This window comes from Epinephelus lanceolatus, chromosome 8 (genome assembly GCF_041903045.1).
Source record: "Epinephelus lanceolatus isolate andai-2023 chromosome 8, ASM4190304v1, whole genome shotgun sequence".
NCBI classification, from domain to species: Eukaryota; Metazoa; Chordata; class Actinopteri; order Perciformes; family Serranidae; genus Epinephelus; species Epinephelus lanceolatus.
Genome location: NC_135741.1, coordinates 36,801,666 through 36,820,041, shown reverse-complemented (window position 1 = coordinate 36,820,041; position 18,376 = coordinate 36,801,666). Strand labels below are relative to the sequence as shown.

Genomic DNA, 18,376 nt, shown 5'->3' with positions numbered 1-18,376 from the left:
AGATAATAAATACTGCACATGTGGGTTTTGTTTGTAGCAATGCACCGCAAACAGCTTTCAGACCGTTATAAGACACAGAGGATTTACACAGATTATTGGCCAGGTATGTTCTCCAACAGTATGTTGGTCTAATTATCAGCCCTCAAAGTGGAGACTTGTGAGATGAGGCAATTAAAATGTCTTCTTTGATGTCTATAAGTGTACGTGAGTGTGTATGCATACGTTGGACACAATTTCCTGTGATTGTAATGCATCCAGAAGTTCTTTCAATGCTACACCCATTAGGCTAGGGGAAAGCCAGGAGAGGAGCAAGTGAAGGTGATGTTCAAGGGGCTAGGGAGCACAAATCAAGTGTGCTCTGACATGTTGTTTTGGCCTAAAGCCCCAAAAGGGGACACTGGTGAGAAGTCATAAATTTTAGAGTTCTTGTCTGTGTGTGTGTGCTGTTTTTCTTGGTGCTTTTAATCTGATTAGTGAGAGACATTTTTTGAGGGGCTCGTCATTTCCCAGTCACCAGAAGAAAATGTTGGCATTGTACATTTCTGCAAACCACAAATGTATTACTTTTGTGTGTTTCATTAGTATGACGTAGTTCAGTTTACATGTATATGAGCCATGACAACTAGGCGGGACAACTGCCAAGCAGCACGCAGCAGCAGACCAACACAATCGAGTATTTTTTTTATTAGTAACAGTTGGGGGTATTTCCAGCTGTATTTGTGGCGACCACACTGGGTATTTAAAGCCAAAACATGATGTTTTCATAACTCTTACCAAGAGGTTTTTGTGCCTAAACCTAACCACACATTAAGGTTGTCACAACATAGGATTGAAAATTTAAACTTAAATAAACTTTTCAACATGTTTACTACATATGAAATGTACAAATGTGACATATCCGTGGTTTGCAGAAACGTACAGTCGCATCATTTACTCTGGCGATTGTGTTGCATTTTTATATTCCCACATCCTGCCGGTGTTTACTGTACACCCCCAGTACTCAAGTACTGCATGTGTGTGATTTAATTTCATTAATATATTATTCGTTTGCACAGCTGGGTTGTTCGGGGCTGTTCCCTTGTTGGAATCTGTGTGTGTGTGTGTTTGAGACAGAGGTGTGTGTTTGTGTGTGTGTATGCCTCCACCTGCACCATTAACACAGAGCGGGGGAGAGTGAGCCGGGCTGGACACCTGTATTTATCCCAGCTCAGCTTTCTTCAGCTTCTGTTATTACAGTGCCTGTATAAACCTCACTTACTGGTAGATACATTGGCACACCGTACAGACAATTAGCAGCATCTTCAGCACTTTTCCTGCTGGTGAGGAGGTGTGTGTGAAGGAGATAAAAACCTGTTTTGGTTTTGCTGTGTGTGTGTGGTGGGTGTTGTATGTTGGAGAAAAATGAAAGATCAGCACCTTAGAGCGGAGCTTGTGTGTAAAGGAAATGCACTTTAAGGCCACATGTGCATTAGAGCACTGTGGAGATGTTAATTATTAAATGATTACTCAAAGTTGGGAATTAGATAGATTACAAGTATAATACTGTAATTGACAATGCACAAAAGTTCCCACAAAATGATATATCACAAGGACATCACTTTTATCCATGTGTCTTTTTAATTTTAATTCATGATAAAATATGCAGTGTATCTTAACGTTTGAATGCGTCCTCAAAGGCCGGCATTATTGGAGCATTTTTTAAATAAAATAAGTCATTATATTATAATGGCATTAAGAGTTGGGCAATATGGCATGAAAATAATGTTTCGATTTTTTTCTGCTGTACTGCGATACATGATGTATATCTCGATACTTTATGTTACGTTCCATAATAAAGTTAAATAAAATACTGCTGTTATGAAATGAAATAAAGTACCATTATAATAAAAATAAATACAATACTGTTGTAATAAAGTTAAATAAAATACTGTTGTAATAAAGTTAAATAAAATACTGGTGTAATAAAGTTAGATGAAGCACTGTTATAATAAATCTAAATAAAGCACTGGCTGTAATAACAAAGTTAAACAAATCACTTATAATAAAGTTTAACAATGTATAATTATAATTAATTAAATTAAAGCGGAACCACTGGTGAAGTACCCTGGCTCCTCTCAGTCTATAAGTGATGATGTTTTTGCTGTGAACTTGAAGCTTCGGTCAACTGTTAAATATTAGCAGTTAGCAGAAAGTTAAACTGTTTCCGCTGGGGCTTTTAAACATGATGATTTATCCACTGTAGGCTGTTCAACAAATTAACAGCTCTCCAGTTCATATGTTCATAATATTTGCAAGGCACAATTGTGCTTGCATGGTTGCAACATGTGACTAAGTATTCGCAGTGTGGAGCTCTGCAGGTACACAAATACACAACCAGCCTCCTCACGCAGTGTTGCTCAGGAGAAAGTGGTCTGATGGGCTTGTGAGTGTGTGTTATGTATTATGTTTGTGAGTCTCTTTTGTATGTAAAGCATCTCTTAAAGCATCTCTTCTGTTTAAAACATTTTGTGGAAAAGGTCTGCACTGGTATGATTACATGTGGTTGGTAGTGCGAGTGTGTTTGGGTGAAGCAAGTGCTACTTAATTGTGTCTTTGTACTTGGGAATTTGTGTATGTCAGGGGGTGCGCCACATACTGACCAATGGCGTCAGTCCCTCTGTGTAGCATACCTCTGCAGCCAATTGGGACTCTCCATCAGTATCTTTCAAACAGACTCACACACACACAAATGCACATACACGCTCAGAGGCCCCCTCCCTTCCTTTTAATGGCCTCGGGCTCATTTGTTGGATGTGCAGGCATCTGTTTGGATAAAATCAGAGCTCTCCCTCCTCGCCCCTCCATGTTACACGTCTTGTGACCCTGCTGTCTCATATGGGACCGTACTGAAGCACAGTGATACTGACATCCATGTCCTGCTTTGATTGCCTCCTGGATAACAATCAGATTACATTATGCATTCACTATGTGTCTGTGGTACAGATTCAGATTTATTTTTTATGCACCTCCCAGCTCTATTACTGTATTAAATTTTGCTTATTGAATGATTCTCATTAAATTCTTCTGTGTAAATATTTGCTTAATTCCATACATTCCTTATATTTCTACTTCATGTTCCAGTCCTTACATGTTGTTTGCCTTATGTTACAAAATCTCCCAGACTTTTTTTGTTGCTTAAACACGCCAACTTTAGCACATACACTCAGCTGCCAGTTTATTAGGTACACCTAGCTGAAACTAATGCAGTCTAATACAAAAGTCCTGCAATAAATAATACTTTCATGAGGGTTATAATTTTCAGTTTTTGTTGTTGTTTTCAAGAGGTGTTGGAGGATGTGGTTTGTGGTGCCACTGAACCTACTGCATTATACAGAGAGGGTTTCTTTTAGCTTTCCTTCATACATAAATGGGGTTGACAAAATAATAGAAAATAGGAGATTGTTAAACTAAATCCAAATTAGAGTGTTATGTTGAAATTCTAAGTGCTGGGGCTGGCTTTAGGAGCATGCTTGTGGACCTGTTCTTGTCTTTGATCTCTGTGTGTCTCATTGAGGTTTAGACCCAAAGTGAGTTGTTTAGGCTCATGTGTTCCTCACTACTCCTCTGTGATTTCTTAACTTACCTTTGATAAGGATTTATGGAGCCAAACAGGAACCAAATACCTGGGGACTGACCCTTTTTACAAAGCAAACCCACCCTGGTCTAACAGTGTTTAACTCATTTCACTATCCAGATCAGTAAACATGTCGGACTCAAAGATGTCAGAGCCAGAAGTCTCTGTGTAACATCATCGTGAGGAAACATAAGGAGCGGCCCTTTGGTTTTTTCGAGAGGTGGGATTTTGAATGTGTGTGTTAAACTCCGGCCCGGCTGCCGCTTTGTACTGGACTGGAGTTAATGGCGGATAGCTGCTAGTGAGGCCCAGTGTGAGGCAGCTGATGGTAAAAGTAGGCCATGCGCCCTGTTGTGCCTCCTATAGAGTGAACCCCTCCGTAAGCAACAGATTCCATTTCCTATGGTACCCTCTTATACTGAGCCGTATACAGGACTGGGCTGTACTGGGTTACTGCTGAGTTTGAAGAGAAACTATGCGGAGGGAGAGAGTGAGGGTATCACAACTGTGGGAAATGTTGGCGGAAAATACTGCGCTGAACCACTCAACCTGAAATTCTTAAGAAGTACAGCCCACCTGAGGGAGCAGAGAGGAAGAGGAGGCTTGCCTTTCTCCTCGTCCTTGCTGCATCTGAATGCCAACAGTAGAATTGAATCATTACATTTATGTTTTCAGTTAAAAAAAATCTAGATTGCTTGCTAATTTTAACAAAGGCTTACGGTGAGCAGCTATATTATGTAGGAACATATTAATGAATAAACAGGAGTAAGATTAGACTTGATTACTACAAGACACTCAGATCAGGATACCCCTCCACAGTCGCAGTGGGTGGTCTTTAAGTTTTTCTGATTCATCAACATGTTGCCTCACAGCAGGTCTGGCTTTGATCCATCTATTGCTGAGATCTGATTCATACTGCTGCCACAGTGGTTGCATGTAAATTAGGGATGTCAGTGGTTAACCATTAATTGTTTTTCTTTTCTCTTTTTGCTGGACTAACCATCTCCACCTACTTGCCATGCGTTTTCTCAGCAAAATTCCCCAACGCTAAATGTCCATCGTCAGCAGAGATGAAAAGCTGAGTCTTTCTGTAAGCAGGTGGGGATTTCAACAAAGAGGGTCCTCTTTCAGACAATGGTGTCATACTTTATTGATCCCTGTGGGGAAATTGTCTTTTCTCTCGCCACCACTGGGAGGTCAGAGGTCAGGGTCAGCCGCGGAGCAGCAGCCCGCAGCTGCTCGGGGTCTGGCTGCAGCAGTTCAGGGACACTTCAGCAGTGTTGATGCTTGCTGGTATGGTGGTGTGAACTCAGGTCCTTCGTTTAGGGACAATCTCTTTAACCTTTATGCTTCTCTTTCGTCAAGTTCAAACCACTTAAGCACCACGTGTAAACATGTGATATGGAAGGTGGGAAAGACGCCAGGCAAACAGGAATGCTAAACCTTCTCATTGTGCATTTATAATACAAGAGTTTAAAGGTGAGTGACATAGGTCACTTTTGGAGAAAAGGTGAGTGACATAGGTCATTAGCAGCAAACATACTCGTTTTTCCAGTGTCTTTATATATTCTGACAGTGAGAATATAGTTCAGTTCGAGATCAACAGCAGATATTTTCCCACATGTGGTAGATTTTATTATAAAAAGGAGATGTGGCACTCAATGTGCTCACAAACCTCCCTGCTACGTCCATGGCCAATCTTTCTCCTATTGGAGCCGTTATTGAGACAAAGTGGAAATGGTCAAAACCATTTCATCCGCTGAAACGTAGCCTGCACCATGCTGATGTATCCAATTTGTTGTTTAGCGACTAACGTTTTTCTTCCCAGCAAAATCCACAATAATCAGTTTTGTAGGCCTGTGGCTTCTGAGAGCATTTCTCAGGTTGTGTAAACAGCACATTCTGGTAGAAGCCACCAGATGCTCATTAATTATGAGTCGCGGTTGCAGTGTTGTAGTGACAAAATGCTCAATCATGGTGATGATATTTGATGGTACTGGTGCAGGTTAATCAATACATTGATAAGTCTACCTCATGCTTCATTTAACCTGAAGGCCTCACACAGTAACACACATACACACAAGGTGGTAGTCCCAGCCTACCTGAAGTTAATTGCATAGTGTTCATAGTACAAATTAATTCTTATTACATAGCATGACACTAGGGCTGGGTGATTTAGAGTAAATCGAATGTCACAATATTTGTGACAAGATATCTATCGATATTGCAGGGTTGACTGTAGATGCTTTTAGAAAATATTTACACAATGAGATTTTTGATAAATAATCAAGATCATGTGTACATTATATGTCCCATGTCAAATGTAAAAAATGACCTAATTGTGAATGTTAAGTATAAATTGTCACACCTTTTCTTTTAAAGCCCAAACATGAGACATGAGACTTTTATTATGAAAGAACTTTTTTAAACTTTGTTACAAGAGTAATTTTTAGATTTTTTTTTATAACAATGTGTTTTTTAACCTTATTATGATAATACTTTATTTAACCCTTTGAAACCTGGAGCGACATCACTTTCCTTGTGCTGCTGTCAGACATCTTGCACAGGTATTTAACCCTTTGAACCCTGAGCTAATTGGTTCAATTACTTTCGAAAACATGGGGAAGAAGGCAATAAGCAACTTGGTAAGAAATGTCCCACAAATTGTAAAAAGGGAAAAAAGAAAAAAAGCTATATTTATGATTATTATTACATTTTAAAATTATGTTAAGGAATTTTTAGAATTTGTAAGCACTCTTTCCAGGTAGTTTCCTGTAAATTTAAAAATGTATTTTATTTATTACATTTTATTTATTTATTTATTTATTTATTTTCCACCAATTTTCTTGTTTTTACTTTTTAATTAATTTTTGGGTAATTTCTTCTTGTGTTCTTCCAATGTTTTCAAAGAGTTAACATTGTTGTAACAGTACTTTATTTAACTTTAGTTTAACAGTTAGTAGTCTATTTGTACTCTCTTGTATAGAGGAGATTTCAAATTATCAAGATGTTTTTTGTGTAACACAATGTAGTTTAAAAATATTCTGATATTATTAAGGCCATATCGCCCAGCCCTAGTCTCATATCACAATATTGATATAATATCAGTGTGTTGCTCTGCTGTATATGGGACATGTTCCTCTTTCCTCCTCCTCAGTCAGGTGGTCTCTTTGCTTTAGCAGCTCATGGGCTGTCTGGGTTCTGCAAACTGGAACATCCGATTTATGATAGGAGGGGAGCCAAACAAACGCAGCACAGTAGTTTGACTGCAGGCCTCCGAGGGGCACAGAAGGGGCTGGAGTGAAAGAGAAAAGAAAAGCAGACACAAAGTCACAGGAGAGCTACATGAAGCTTTTAAAGGAGATACAACAGTTTCTGCACTGTCGTAAACTGGCCTGTGTGGGCTTTGTCTCTGTTGGTAGAGTATGTTTTGATGGACTAGGGGGTGTTTATTTTCCATATGGCAATTATGGGTACAAATACTGAAAGATATTTTTGCTTTGTAGAACACAGCTCTTTAAAAACGAACATTGTCATGAACTATTGTTTGAGATCTGGTATTTTTCCCCTGTAACTTGAGTCTGCTGGCGTTCTTGTTTGTCGACCAATATTTGCATAATTACAGACAGCACAAACAAAGTTAAATTGTCCTTGTTACTTTTGTTCATGTGAATTTGGAAAGTGTAGATCATGTTTTTATGCCAGCTTTCAAGTAAGGCGTTGCACATTTCACTAAAGAACCCAAAAATGCTAAAAGGCCGTTTTTACCACAGGTAACAAGCAGCCCTCCACCAACCTTTACAGGTGTACCACAGTATTGTATTGACCATTATAGGCTGTTCCTATAATAGCTGTAATTACGTTTGAGAGCTTGAGTGGATTCACTGGTTTTAAACAGGCTCAGCTGTATTTTGATGCATTTTCAGAATTAAATACTTGTGTCATCTGTGTAGGAACAGCAAAACAAACTATTCTGCGTCAGTGAGTAATGCCAAATATCTTTCAGTGAATGTTTCTTTCACACACTGCGTGATGGGGTCTTAATGGTTCGCCTCATGGGACATTGGAAGTGTTTACATGCTATGAGGGGGTTTATGAATTTTAACACAGCGAGATGGCACTGCTGCAGCGCTCACCACTTCGCAGAGGAAAATAACATCAGCATCAGCAGAAACAGTCAGAGCGGCTCTGCCGTAATCCGGCCTGATTATCCATCTCACTAAATGTTTCATCTGTTAACATTAGATGGCACTTGTGGCCGACTCTGCATAGCTCTCAGAAGCAACATGGATAAATGTGTTTACAGAGGATGGAGAGTGAGATTAGTGAAAAGTGAGGGAGTGATAAACAGCACAATTAAACATAAAGGGAAGGAAGTAAGAAAGAAAGATGAAGCATATATTTCAGGTGGGATGACAGGCAAGGATGCAGCGCCTGTTGTTGCCATGACCACACAGATTTGACATGAAGTCCCTGGACTGGTGTTCTGTTAAAAATTAAGTGTTGCATGCTTTTTTCTTTGTCATGCTTTTAGTTACTTGATTCCAATTTTTGTAGTACGCATCTAAGATCCAGACTTTGTGTATTTATGCCTGTTCTGTTTCACTTACTTGTGGCAGTCTGCATTTACACACCCTCAGGACACGACTTTGAAGTGGGAATTAATCTCATGGATTTCATCAGTCAAAGTGGGCAAAACTCTGAAAGTTTACAGAAGTCTGTTTTCAGTGTTCAGTCTTGCCCAACACTATTGACGTAGCATTGAATTTTGTTATTGTGTCAATACCAGCAAGGACTGTAGGTGCAGCGAGTGATAGGAGTCACAAGGCTGTAACAGGGGATACGAGGTGAACAGCGGCAGGCCAGCTTCACAACAACAACACAGTCCCACTTCTGTGTTCTATATGGGTGTGTGTAGCCCTATTGCACAACACAGGTATTTATTACTTACAGATCTTTTGAGATGAACTCTTGTAGTCATACTACAATCATAACCGTCTCTGTATCTGTGTGCGTGCTTACAGTATATCTTGTTGTCTTCCTCATACACAAGATCTGAGCGAAGCTGTCTAACACGTGTAATAAATCAGTTCTCTGGTGTCGCACATTCAATTGTTGATGAACATGGATCCATGAAGAATCCATTATACACGGCTCAGGTCTGTTTTGTCCAGCAACATTCCTCTCTTAAGTCTTCCAATTCAGTTCAATTTGTTTTGTCGGCATGGATGTCATAGTAACTGGTACGTGAGCATCCAAATAAACATTACAAATGAATAATAGAAATAATCAGCACAACCTGGGTGTTATGAGATCAACTCCAAGACCGATCTCTAGGATTGGCTTTGACATTGCTAGTTTTAAACATGGACTGTAGTCATCATGATGTCATCCATGGGTTTGTGATGTTCAGTATTTTGGATCTTGGATTTTTGGAGCCAAAAGTGACCAAATTTGGACATGAGGGTGGAGCTGTGGAGTTAGGGGTGCATCTGAATTATAAGCCCTTTTTAAATAGGAATTGTGCAAATTTGCAGGAAAGCCCAATCAGTCCTCTTTCAGCATTGGCAGTATAAAAACAAAATCGGGGAGTGCGGCAAAATGCCGCCTGCCTACTTTTATTTATACAGAATGCAGCCAAGCCCTTATTTATGCATAACTTTGAGTCAAAATAACATTTAATTTTGTTAAATTCAAACCCCCTGTACGGTTGTCAGGAATGTTGAAATTAGTCATAGAGACCAGACAGTTTTTTGTACCAAATTGTATATGTTTATTTCTTCTGGACTTTTTAATATGGGGTCTATGGGGATTGACTTGAAGCCAGCCCCAAGTGGCCATTAGAGGAACTGCAGTTTCTTTGGCTTTGGTTTTAGTGCTTGGATAAACCAATCTCCTTGATATACCATGTTTCGGGTTGACTGTCATAATATTGATATAATATTGATATATTGCCCAGCCTGTGATGGTGATGATGAAGATGTAGGTATGGGTAGCTTAGTAGATATATAGAAACAAGTGTGTGTGTGTGTGTGTGTGTGTGTGTGAGGAAAAAAAAAGACCAAGGAGTGTTAAATTGAAGAGATGGAATTACCTGTCAGCCCGGCAGCTAAGAAGTCTGCCTCTTTTTCTCTACCAACTAATCATGCTGACTATAAATAAATAAAATTGCTAATTATCAAAGCAGTGTTACAAATGAGAAACAAGTCAGAGAAAGCACATAAAGGGTAAAAAAAAGAGTGACAGAGGAGTGATTAAAGAAGAAAAAACACTAGAGTTGTTAATTACAGAGCCAGAGCTCACTCGCACTGTTGTTAATCAGCACCACTAATGAAACTGCAGCTTGTTTTGCTGTTGTTGTTGCAGATCTGTTTTAATGTTTGACACGCTGTCGCTCCGTTTGGCCCTCTCCATCTTTTTCATTATTCACCTGTTGCTGCATCTGAGAAAAAAGCTGTTTTTGTGACAGGATGACTAATGGTGTGTGTCTTGTTTTTGTATCTGTCAACGCCCCAGCACACGTCACCTGAAATCACTCATGATGCATGTGGATGAGTTTGCTTGCATGAGACCACATACACACACAGGAACACACAAACCCGTCAAAGATGGTCAACATGCGTTAAAGTGATTCTCCACCTGCATCGAAGTGTGTGCGTTAGTGCGTGCTAAGCTTTCCTGGTGTGGTGCGTTCTGGGTAATGGGACTTATGCTTCACATCCAGCAGCCCGTGGCTCGTGCGCATGTGTGTTTTCCTGGGAACGGGTACTGAAGCTTCAACCGGCCAAGATGTAATGAGAGCTAATGGAGTCTGACTATGTTTGTCTCCATCCTTCACTCGCGCTCTCACCTGCCTCCCCTCTCAGCTCTTTCATTATTTCTCTCTCGCCATCCGTCGCTCCGCCGCGCCAATTCCTCCTATCTCGGCGTCCTCGTTTGACACCATCTGAGTCCTACTTCTATGCACGTCAACTCCCCGCAGGCTATATTCTGCAGCCACGTGACTGTTCTTCCACGCTGGGCCTATGTGCATTACATGCACCCCCTCCCATTTTTGTCCTCATTTTTTGTCTTCCCCTCAAATGACCTCTCCCTCTCTCACACATAGGATTTCTCCATACTGTTTGTCTGCAGGCCCACATCTCTCTCTTTCAATCTTTGTTACATTTTGAGTCTTTTCCTTGTCCCTACAGTTTTTGTGTTATATATCCCTCTTTCCATCACCCTTTTCCTTGAATTTAAACAAAGTAATCTAGTGTCAGCATGTTTTACTATATCATATCTGTAAATTTGAACTGACATCTTAATTTAAGTCCTTAACGACGTAATGAAAGGAATATAACTTTTTGGAAAATTGTCACCTTTTGGAAAAAAATTGAAGCTTTATTTGCAACCCCATCGTGTAGTAGTAGATGTGAGCGTAGAATCAAACCAGTAAAGCCATCTGTCATTTTGAAGTAATCCTTCTGCTCCTCCTATCAAAACAACCACTCTCACTCCCATGTTTTTTCTTTCTGAAATAAATTTGTTTCAATAAAAATTACATCCTATTAGGGAAGTAAAGAAGCTGCTTTGTTGTTCCTTGAAATACATATTAAAGGTTGTTAAATACAGTACAGTGTTTTTAAACAGCTACAGAAGATGGTTTCATCGTTAATACCCATCTACTGAGCACGGCACCGAGATCCCTGCACGGAGCCCAAAGGATATTAAAAGACATAACCCACCCCGGCAGCAGCCTGTTCATTCTGCTGCCGTCTGGCGAGTGATACAGAAGTATCTGCTGTCGTACTGCCAGACTACAGAGCTGCTACTTTCCTCAGGCTGTAAGACTCCTTGACTCATCCCCACTACTCAACCATGAAAATTAGTTTTGGTTTGTTTTTTGTGTAGCACAAAAAGATTACACCTTGCATTGTGTTGCTCAGTTCTGCATTGTAGAAGGGCGATGAATGAACCTTGAGCAGTACAGTTAGTACCTGGAGCCTCGTTATAGAAACTTCCTAAGCCCAAAATCCTATAATTGTTTCATTTTAGGATGACATTTAGGTTTTTTATTATTATAGAAACATGTGTCTTTACTGCATTTAGAAAGAAAATCTCATCTTATCTTAGAATAGGAATTTAGTTATTACAGAACCGTCTTAACTTAGTGATTTCCCAAGTTAGCAATCCTAAGTTAGGATGGCATACACCCTGTCCTGAATTCAAAATAACTGACAAAGATGGCAGCAGTGCTGTTGTTAAATCTGTATGGCATTGGCACTAAAGGTGGTGAACAACATGAACGCCGAAATGTAACAATTGTAAGGCTGCTTGAATCCTATGATGACACTTTAAATTTCAATTAAAGAATTAGAATTATTTTAAACAATAAATCCTCCTCTCTTCCACCAACACAATTAGTCCCTATGACTCCTCGTAGCTAAAACTGAGCGCCTGTCCTTTTTTATCCGATAGCTGGTTAGTCAGCCAGTGACAAGTGGGGGGGCGTTGATACGATTGGTTGTCCCTCTCGAGTGGCCTGCTGGTACATTTTTATCAAAGGTACAGGCAGTCTGTGTACTTTCTAAACATAGATACTGGCATGACAGGACAAATGCTGATTTGAAGAGTTAAAGCTACAGTTATAGTTAGGATTTCATAAGTTAAGATAAGATAGGAGGTCTGAGATACAAGGATACAACCATGCGTTTAGGAATTGCTTCATTAATAGGAAGATAACTAGTGAGGATATTTTTCTGTAATGAGGCTCTTTGTCACCTTTGATTTATGTTTCCTTATTAGCTTCATGCAGTTAAAAAAAACCCTTGTTTGCTGTCTGCACTATCAGCTGTCTGATAATCTTAAGTAGGGAAAAGATAAAGCCTGAGTAAATAAATTAGTTGATTGGCCACTAAAATGACTTTAGTAACATATCTTTGAGCGTCTCTATCTTAGTTCTTTTCTTGGAAATGGTCTGTGCGGTCAGGTCAGTTCAGCTTAAACATATTCATGAGGTCACATCAGCATAACCAGTAAGATGAAATCGAAGACGCAGTCAGAGTGCGTTTGTCAGTCCTGTGTGACCATATCAAACACATTGTGTAAAGGCCAACTCTTAAACCCACTGATCACACCTATAACATATAGTGTTCCTCTCATCCTGCATTATGTCTCTCCTCTCCTTTTTGACGTCCTTTAAGTGTCCTCGTCACTTCAATCAGACTTCAGTCAGAGGATCTTTCTGTACTGACTGATATGGATTAGTCTGCTCACAGTTGGCCTGTTGGTGTGTGTTACTCTACTGTTGTTTATTCCATCGGGGACGGCCAGATGGTGTGAGCGTGGAAAAATGAGCGCTTTCATCTTGGCAGTATTAAATGTATCAGTCATTTCCTAGCCTTCGGCAAATAACCTCCTTTCTGTCATTAATTCTCTTTCCCATTAACATTGTAATTTCACGATTCTTAGTGTTTTGTGTATGCATTTGCAGGCGTGTGTGTGTGTGTGTGTGTGTGTGTGTGTGTGTGTGTGTGTGTGTGAGTGAGCGCGCCTGTGTCTGCTGAGTCATTCAGCCAATAGCTGCGAGAGTCAGTGTGGCTGTCAATGCCTTTTGCTAAATATGCTAATAGCCTGACACCTGTTTGTATAAGAAGAGGAAAACACACACCTCCCCATCAAAAACACACTCAAACACTCCCACACAACACAGGAGCAGAGGAAACAAACTGATTTCTGAGCTTTGGGGCGAGGTACAGAGTAGACATCACACATACACATATTCCTCACCTCTTATATCTTTTTGTATATAAGCGTTTCACTTGTAAACAAGGAGCAGTGTCAAAAGGGGCTCTAATCACCCCTCTTTTTGTTTCTTTCTTGGCAGTGATGGAGCCCATGACGGTGACGACGTCGGTGGTCGGACCAGAAGAGTTTGACCGCAACGCCCCGCGGATCTGCGGCGTGTGCGGTGACAAGGCCACCGGCTTCCACTTTAACGCCATGACATGTGAAGGCTGCAAGGGATTCTTCAGGTGGGTGCTGTCCTTGTGTTGTGAATCATGTTTATGTCATACATTTTTGCCTTCTGTGAGTTTCAGTGTCGGATGATGGGGTTATAGGAAGGCTGTGTGTCACTGTTGTGAGGTGTTATTATCTGCTTGTCAGTGTGGAGGAGTTGTCCTCTGCATGCATCCTGTTTGCTTTATATTGGGCATTATGTTCTTTAACAGCGATGATTCCTCCAACCTTCAACTGAATTTGTGCATTTCAAAAGTCAAGACTGTCGTTAGTTACGTTCAGTTACAAATGATCAGGTTATATTCTTAATATCCTACATTAAGGTTCATAAGTGAGGCTTATTTTTACTTTTAAGCAGCACTGAATTTGTCTGTCAGTATACAGTGCTTGTGATGTTATGGTACAGTATGTGTTTTTATGTCTGGCTGCATGCTATACATTATATATAAGGTACATTATACAGTGGAGTTCATTTGCTCTCTTACAGTCACTCACACACACAAACTGACACACGCAACACACATGCTTTTATTTTCATAAATCAAGGACTCTTAAGAAGGATTCACTAATGAAGTATTGTAATTCATTTGAATCCCAGCATCTGAAGAGTGGAGACGCCATCCCTTCAAACAAACCTTGATTTTTATTATGAATGGAATGAGCTGGTTCAGGGAGAATTTCATTTGCAATCATTAAAAAGCATTTATGGAAATATAAATTAGGCAGTGCGTTGCTTAGGCTGTGATCCCTGTTCCTAAATCGTATGTCACTGTATTTAAAACAGTTGAAAAAGGAGCATTCATTTTGATTTGACTCTTGTTTTAGTGTAGTTTGCAGCTAATTGTTGCCTCTGAAATGGTTATATATACAGTATGTTGCATCTAGAAGGGTTAAAACATGTATTGAAAAAATCCCTTGGATGAATGAAGATTGCATTATCATCAGTATGCAACAGTATTTGAACCACCATGGAGACTAAACAAAGCTAAATGAGTAATCGATTTGCTCTCCCACAGGCGCAGTATGAAGCGTAAAGCCTCTTTCACTTGTCCATTCAACGGAAGCTGCACCATCACCAAGGACAACCGGCGTCACTGCCAGGCCTGTCGTCTCAAACGCTGCATCGACATCGGCATGATGAAAGAGTGTGAGTTGACTGTTTCTGACCGCTGATATTCCAGCAGCGCTGCTGTTCCTACAGCTCGAGGTGGAGGTGTGAAGTTAAGCTGCAGATGCTTTAGTTTAAATCATGGTCATGGTCGACTGTGATTCACTGCTGCGATCTTTTAATGACGATCCTACTTATTTCTAGTGCAGTTTCACTTTAACAGTTTTCATGAGGCAAATGACAGTGGTTGAGACAGATCTGGTACTGTCTAGGTCCCATCACATGATTTGAGAAAATGATCTAATCTAAAAGAAATTCTTTAAATTCCCATCTTACCTTACAGACAGATGAACATGGAATGACTAGATAGGACATACTAATGTTTTGCAGTTGCCACTTACAGTAGGTTGAATTTCTAACAGTTGATCCTGAGGTCATAATGAGGCAGTAACATGTAACATCTTTGCTCCTCTTGACATTCCTTTGATGTAATATTCATTCAGGCATCTGAAGCTGCTTCTCATGCTGCTTCAGGATCAGTGCTTAGCTGCATGCTGCATGAAATATACTTAACTTTATGCTTTCATATTTTTGCACTTGACTGGATGTTGTTTTAGCCAGTGCTGTATTTCAGCTCAGATTGTCAAAAGTATTGATACTTTCCTGATATCAGGTGTTTTGCTGATTATACATTTGATAGAATTGAAAGTAAGAAAGCTATTAAATTAAATCAGCCCTACTGTAGATACAGATTTTCAACCCAAGGTTGCAGAGATAAAACAACAGGGAAGAAAATTAACCGATCCTCAACCTGTTGCTGTTACGGCGTTCTCTCCAGCTTCGAACCCACCATGTGGCTGGAGGTGTGTGTACAGTGACTTTCCTGTACCAGCACTGTGTGCAGGTTGTTAAAGAGATACTGTTTTCAACCAGCTTAATATCATAACAGTGTGGGTAGTATGTGTAAATGAACTATATTAAACTTCCCTCCATCTTGCCAACGCCCAAATCTCACTGCTTATTTGCCAGCGGAAATACTTTCCCTGGCTCTTGGGCTGTGGCTCAAACTACAGATTGTACTTCCTTATTTTTGCATGTCTGCCACCATCACGGACACAAAGAGTGCAGAAGCAGATTAAGAGAGAAAGCCGTCCCCCTCTCTGTCAAACTGATCAAATATAAACCATGATTCTGTTACTGCGTTGCCTATTTCTCACCTCAGATGTTTTCAGAAACATATTTTAGCTCACTGTTTAACTGTAATACCAGATTGTTTGTCTCCAGCCAGCCACCATATTAGTTTTGGATGGCCAGCTCGCATTATGTCACCCACCAGTAGGAGCCTTTATTGGTCGGGTGCAACAGTGCATTTTGGTAGTCGTCTTGATCAAAAGTAAATGCCACAGCTCTTTTTCTCAGTATTCTGTGGTCATGAAGCACCAATTTCAAAAGTATTTGCATCTTTCTACTGAATAGACAGCCCAGTTTGATGAAAAGACCATCTCTCCAGACGTGAAATACTTTTTTTCAATTAAAAAAATTAGAAAATAAAATCCTATTTTGTGTTCCAAGGACTTTTTTTCCCCATGGTAACGAAAGAGGTGTGGAGTTTTGTTGTTCTTATACCAGCATTATATTTAAGTGTAATATATTGGTATCATGGCAACAGTACTTTCCTATTCCCTGTCTTATTAAACATAAAGCCAGTTAGTGGCGGATGGCCTACACTCCTGTTTAATGAGTTGTTGTGTCTAGATTTTTTTCTCCATTTTTTGACATGTCAGCCTCCAATTAGGACAGGAAAGTGATACAATTCTCCCACAACAGTCCACTGTTTAAATAAATGCAAAATTCAAAATCAATCAAAAATTAAATCTCATAATTTGCAACTACATTATTTAATTTTAGTCATTATTTTTTACTGTTGTTGTTTTATTGATGCTTTATATTATGTTATTGTCATCACTGTTACAATTATATCTAATATTAATCTATCGTATTACCTTTATTTCCTTTTAATGTCCCGTGTGGGAACATAAAAGCTCACTAAATAAAAAAAGCTCAGTGATTTTTATATATATAAATTCCCCGGAAAGATTAGCGTCAGGTTGGCTGGTGAGAGTGGTAAACTGGTTTCCCGCTTGCATAACATTTAATCTAATATTTAAAGACACTGGGGAAAACCAGAAGCCAGTAGAGTCAATGGTGGGGTGTAAATTGATCTGATTTGAAACAAGCAAACAGGCCATAGTGGATATACATAAAGCAGGCTGTACCATACGGCAAACTCAGACGTAGTTTGAATAGAAGCTGCAAATAGTAGTTAGTGTATTTAAACCTGCCTCTATCCTACGAGATGGGTTTTCCATCATCAGTGCAGTTTAGATGGTATTAATCAAAGTGTAGTAATTTATCTTTACTGCCTGGAAATTACATTGTCTGACATGTTTGAAAGGAGTTTTGACACTGTTCAGCTCTAAGCCATGTTTGTTATGCATACAGCACCAGGATGTAATATGAGTCGAAGGCAGTGTGAAGGGAGACTGAGACATCACCTTACCCCATGTTAACACAAAATGACAGTTTGTCACAACTGATTCATAATTACTGACTCTTTATTCTGCATGTTGACAAATGATCACATTATGTGGAAGATATTACTTCATCAGCCCTGAGTCTCATTCATTTGAATGTAAAAGAGCGAGGGAACATGGCTTTATTCCATATCAGGGTTGCAAGTCAGGTGCACTTGAATTTCAACAAACCAATAGGAAGAATCACCGACAGCAGTGCATCATCATAGTGTTGACAAGTAGTCGATGACAAGGGGAGAATGAGAGAGGGAGGGAAGGAAGGAAGGAAGGAAGCCAAGGGGGTTAAAGTCCAGTTCAACAATGGCTGTCTTTCTTCAAAGAGACACACAATGGTCTGGCCCAAATTTCCATTCACAAACAGACTCTGTGTGTGTGCGTGTGTGTGTGTTTGTGTGAAACAGAGATGATGCAGGGCAGGGTTCAGACTGCTGATAACCACTGTGTTGACCACTAATAGCCACATGACACTGGAGTGTCTGTATTTCATTGACAATAGATGAGAGGAGAGCGAGCGGGACGAGCGAGACACATCAGTATAAAGTGGGCTCTGTGTTTCTCACAGCTTGTGTTCAGGTTCGTTGTGTGAAGGAAGTCCACTGTACTCACTGTTGAATATGACAGCTGCTCTGGTTGTCTCCACAGTGTCTGTGGACACTGCGTGGCCAGTAGAGAACTTAAAGGCAGCAGCTTTGCATATTCAGGGTCGCCTGTACATAACCTGACCCTCTGCTGTTATAAACCTGTTTCGAGAGTGTTGCATTAATGCCAGCTGCAAAGGCAGTCACCCCAGGGTTGTGCTGAAAAGAAAACAGGATAATAGGCTAGCAGTTAGTACTTTTAAAGCTTTATTCACATTATTAACTTTATTAATATAGGCCGCAGGGACAGTAACAGCTTACCTGCAGTCTGTGAATGCAGTGACCTGCACTGTCAAAATATTATGTTGCATTACAGATCCAAAGGTGACATGCATTAACTGTTGTGGGACAAGCACCAGGCAGCTTTGAAATAACCACACATACATTTGCACTCTGGTGCACATGTAACTAATCATTTATA

General features: G+C 40.0%; 1 protein-coding gene across 5 annotated transcripts in view; it reads left to right on the top strand.

Moving 5' to 3' along the window:
- The window catches only part of LOC117257793 (vitamin D3 receptor A), a 106,371-nt gene that overhangs the window by 50,888 nt on the left and 37,107 nt on the right, over positions 1-18,376 (top strand). For 4 of the 5 annotated variants that reach the window (XM_033628116.2, XM_078170229.1, XM_078170230.1 and 1 more), the window contains 2 exons: positions 13,482-13,629; positions 14,632-14,762. In XM_033628116.2, coding sequence (XP_033484007.2) covers positions 13,484-13,629; positions 14,632-14,762 — 277 coding nt within the window. In that variant the 5' untranslated portion in view covers positions 13,482-13,483. Of the gene's footprint in view, positions 1-13,325; positions 13,348-13,481; positions 13,630-14,631; positions 14,763-18,376 lie in introns of those variants that run through there. The other variant, XM_033628119.2, reaches the window with a different exon arrangement.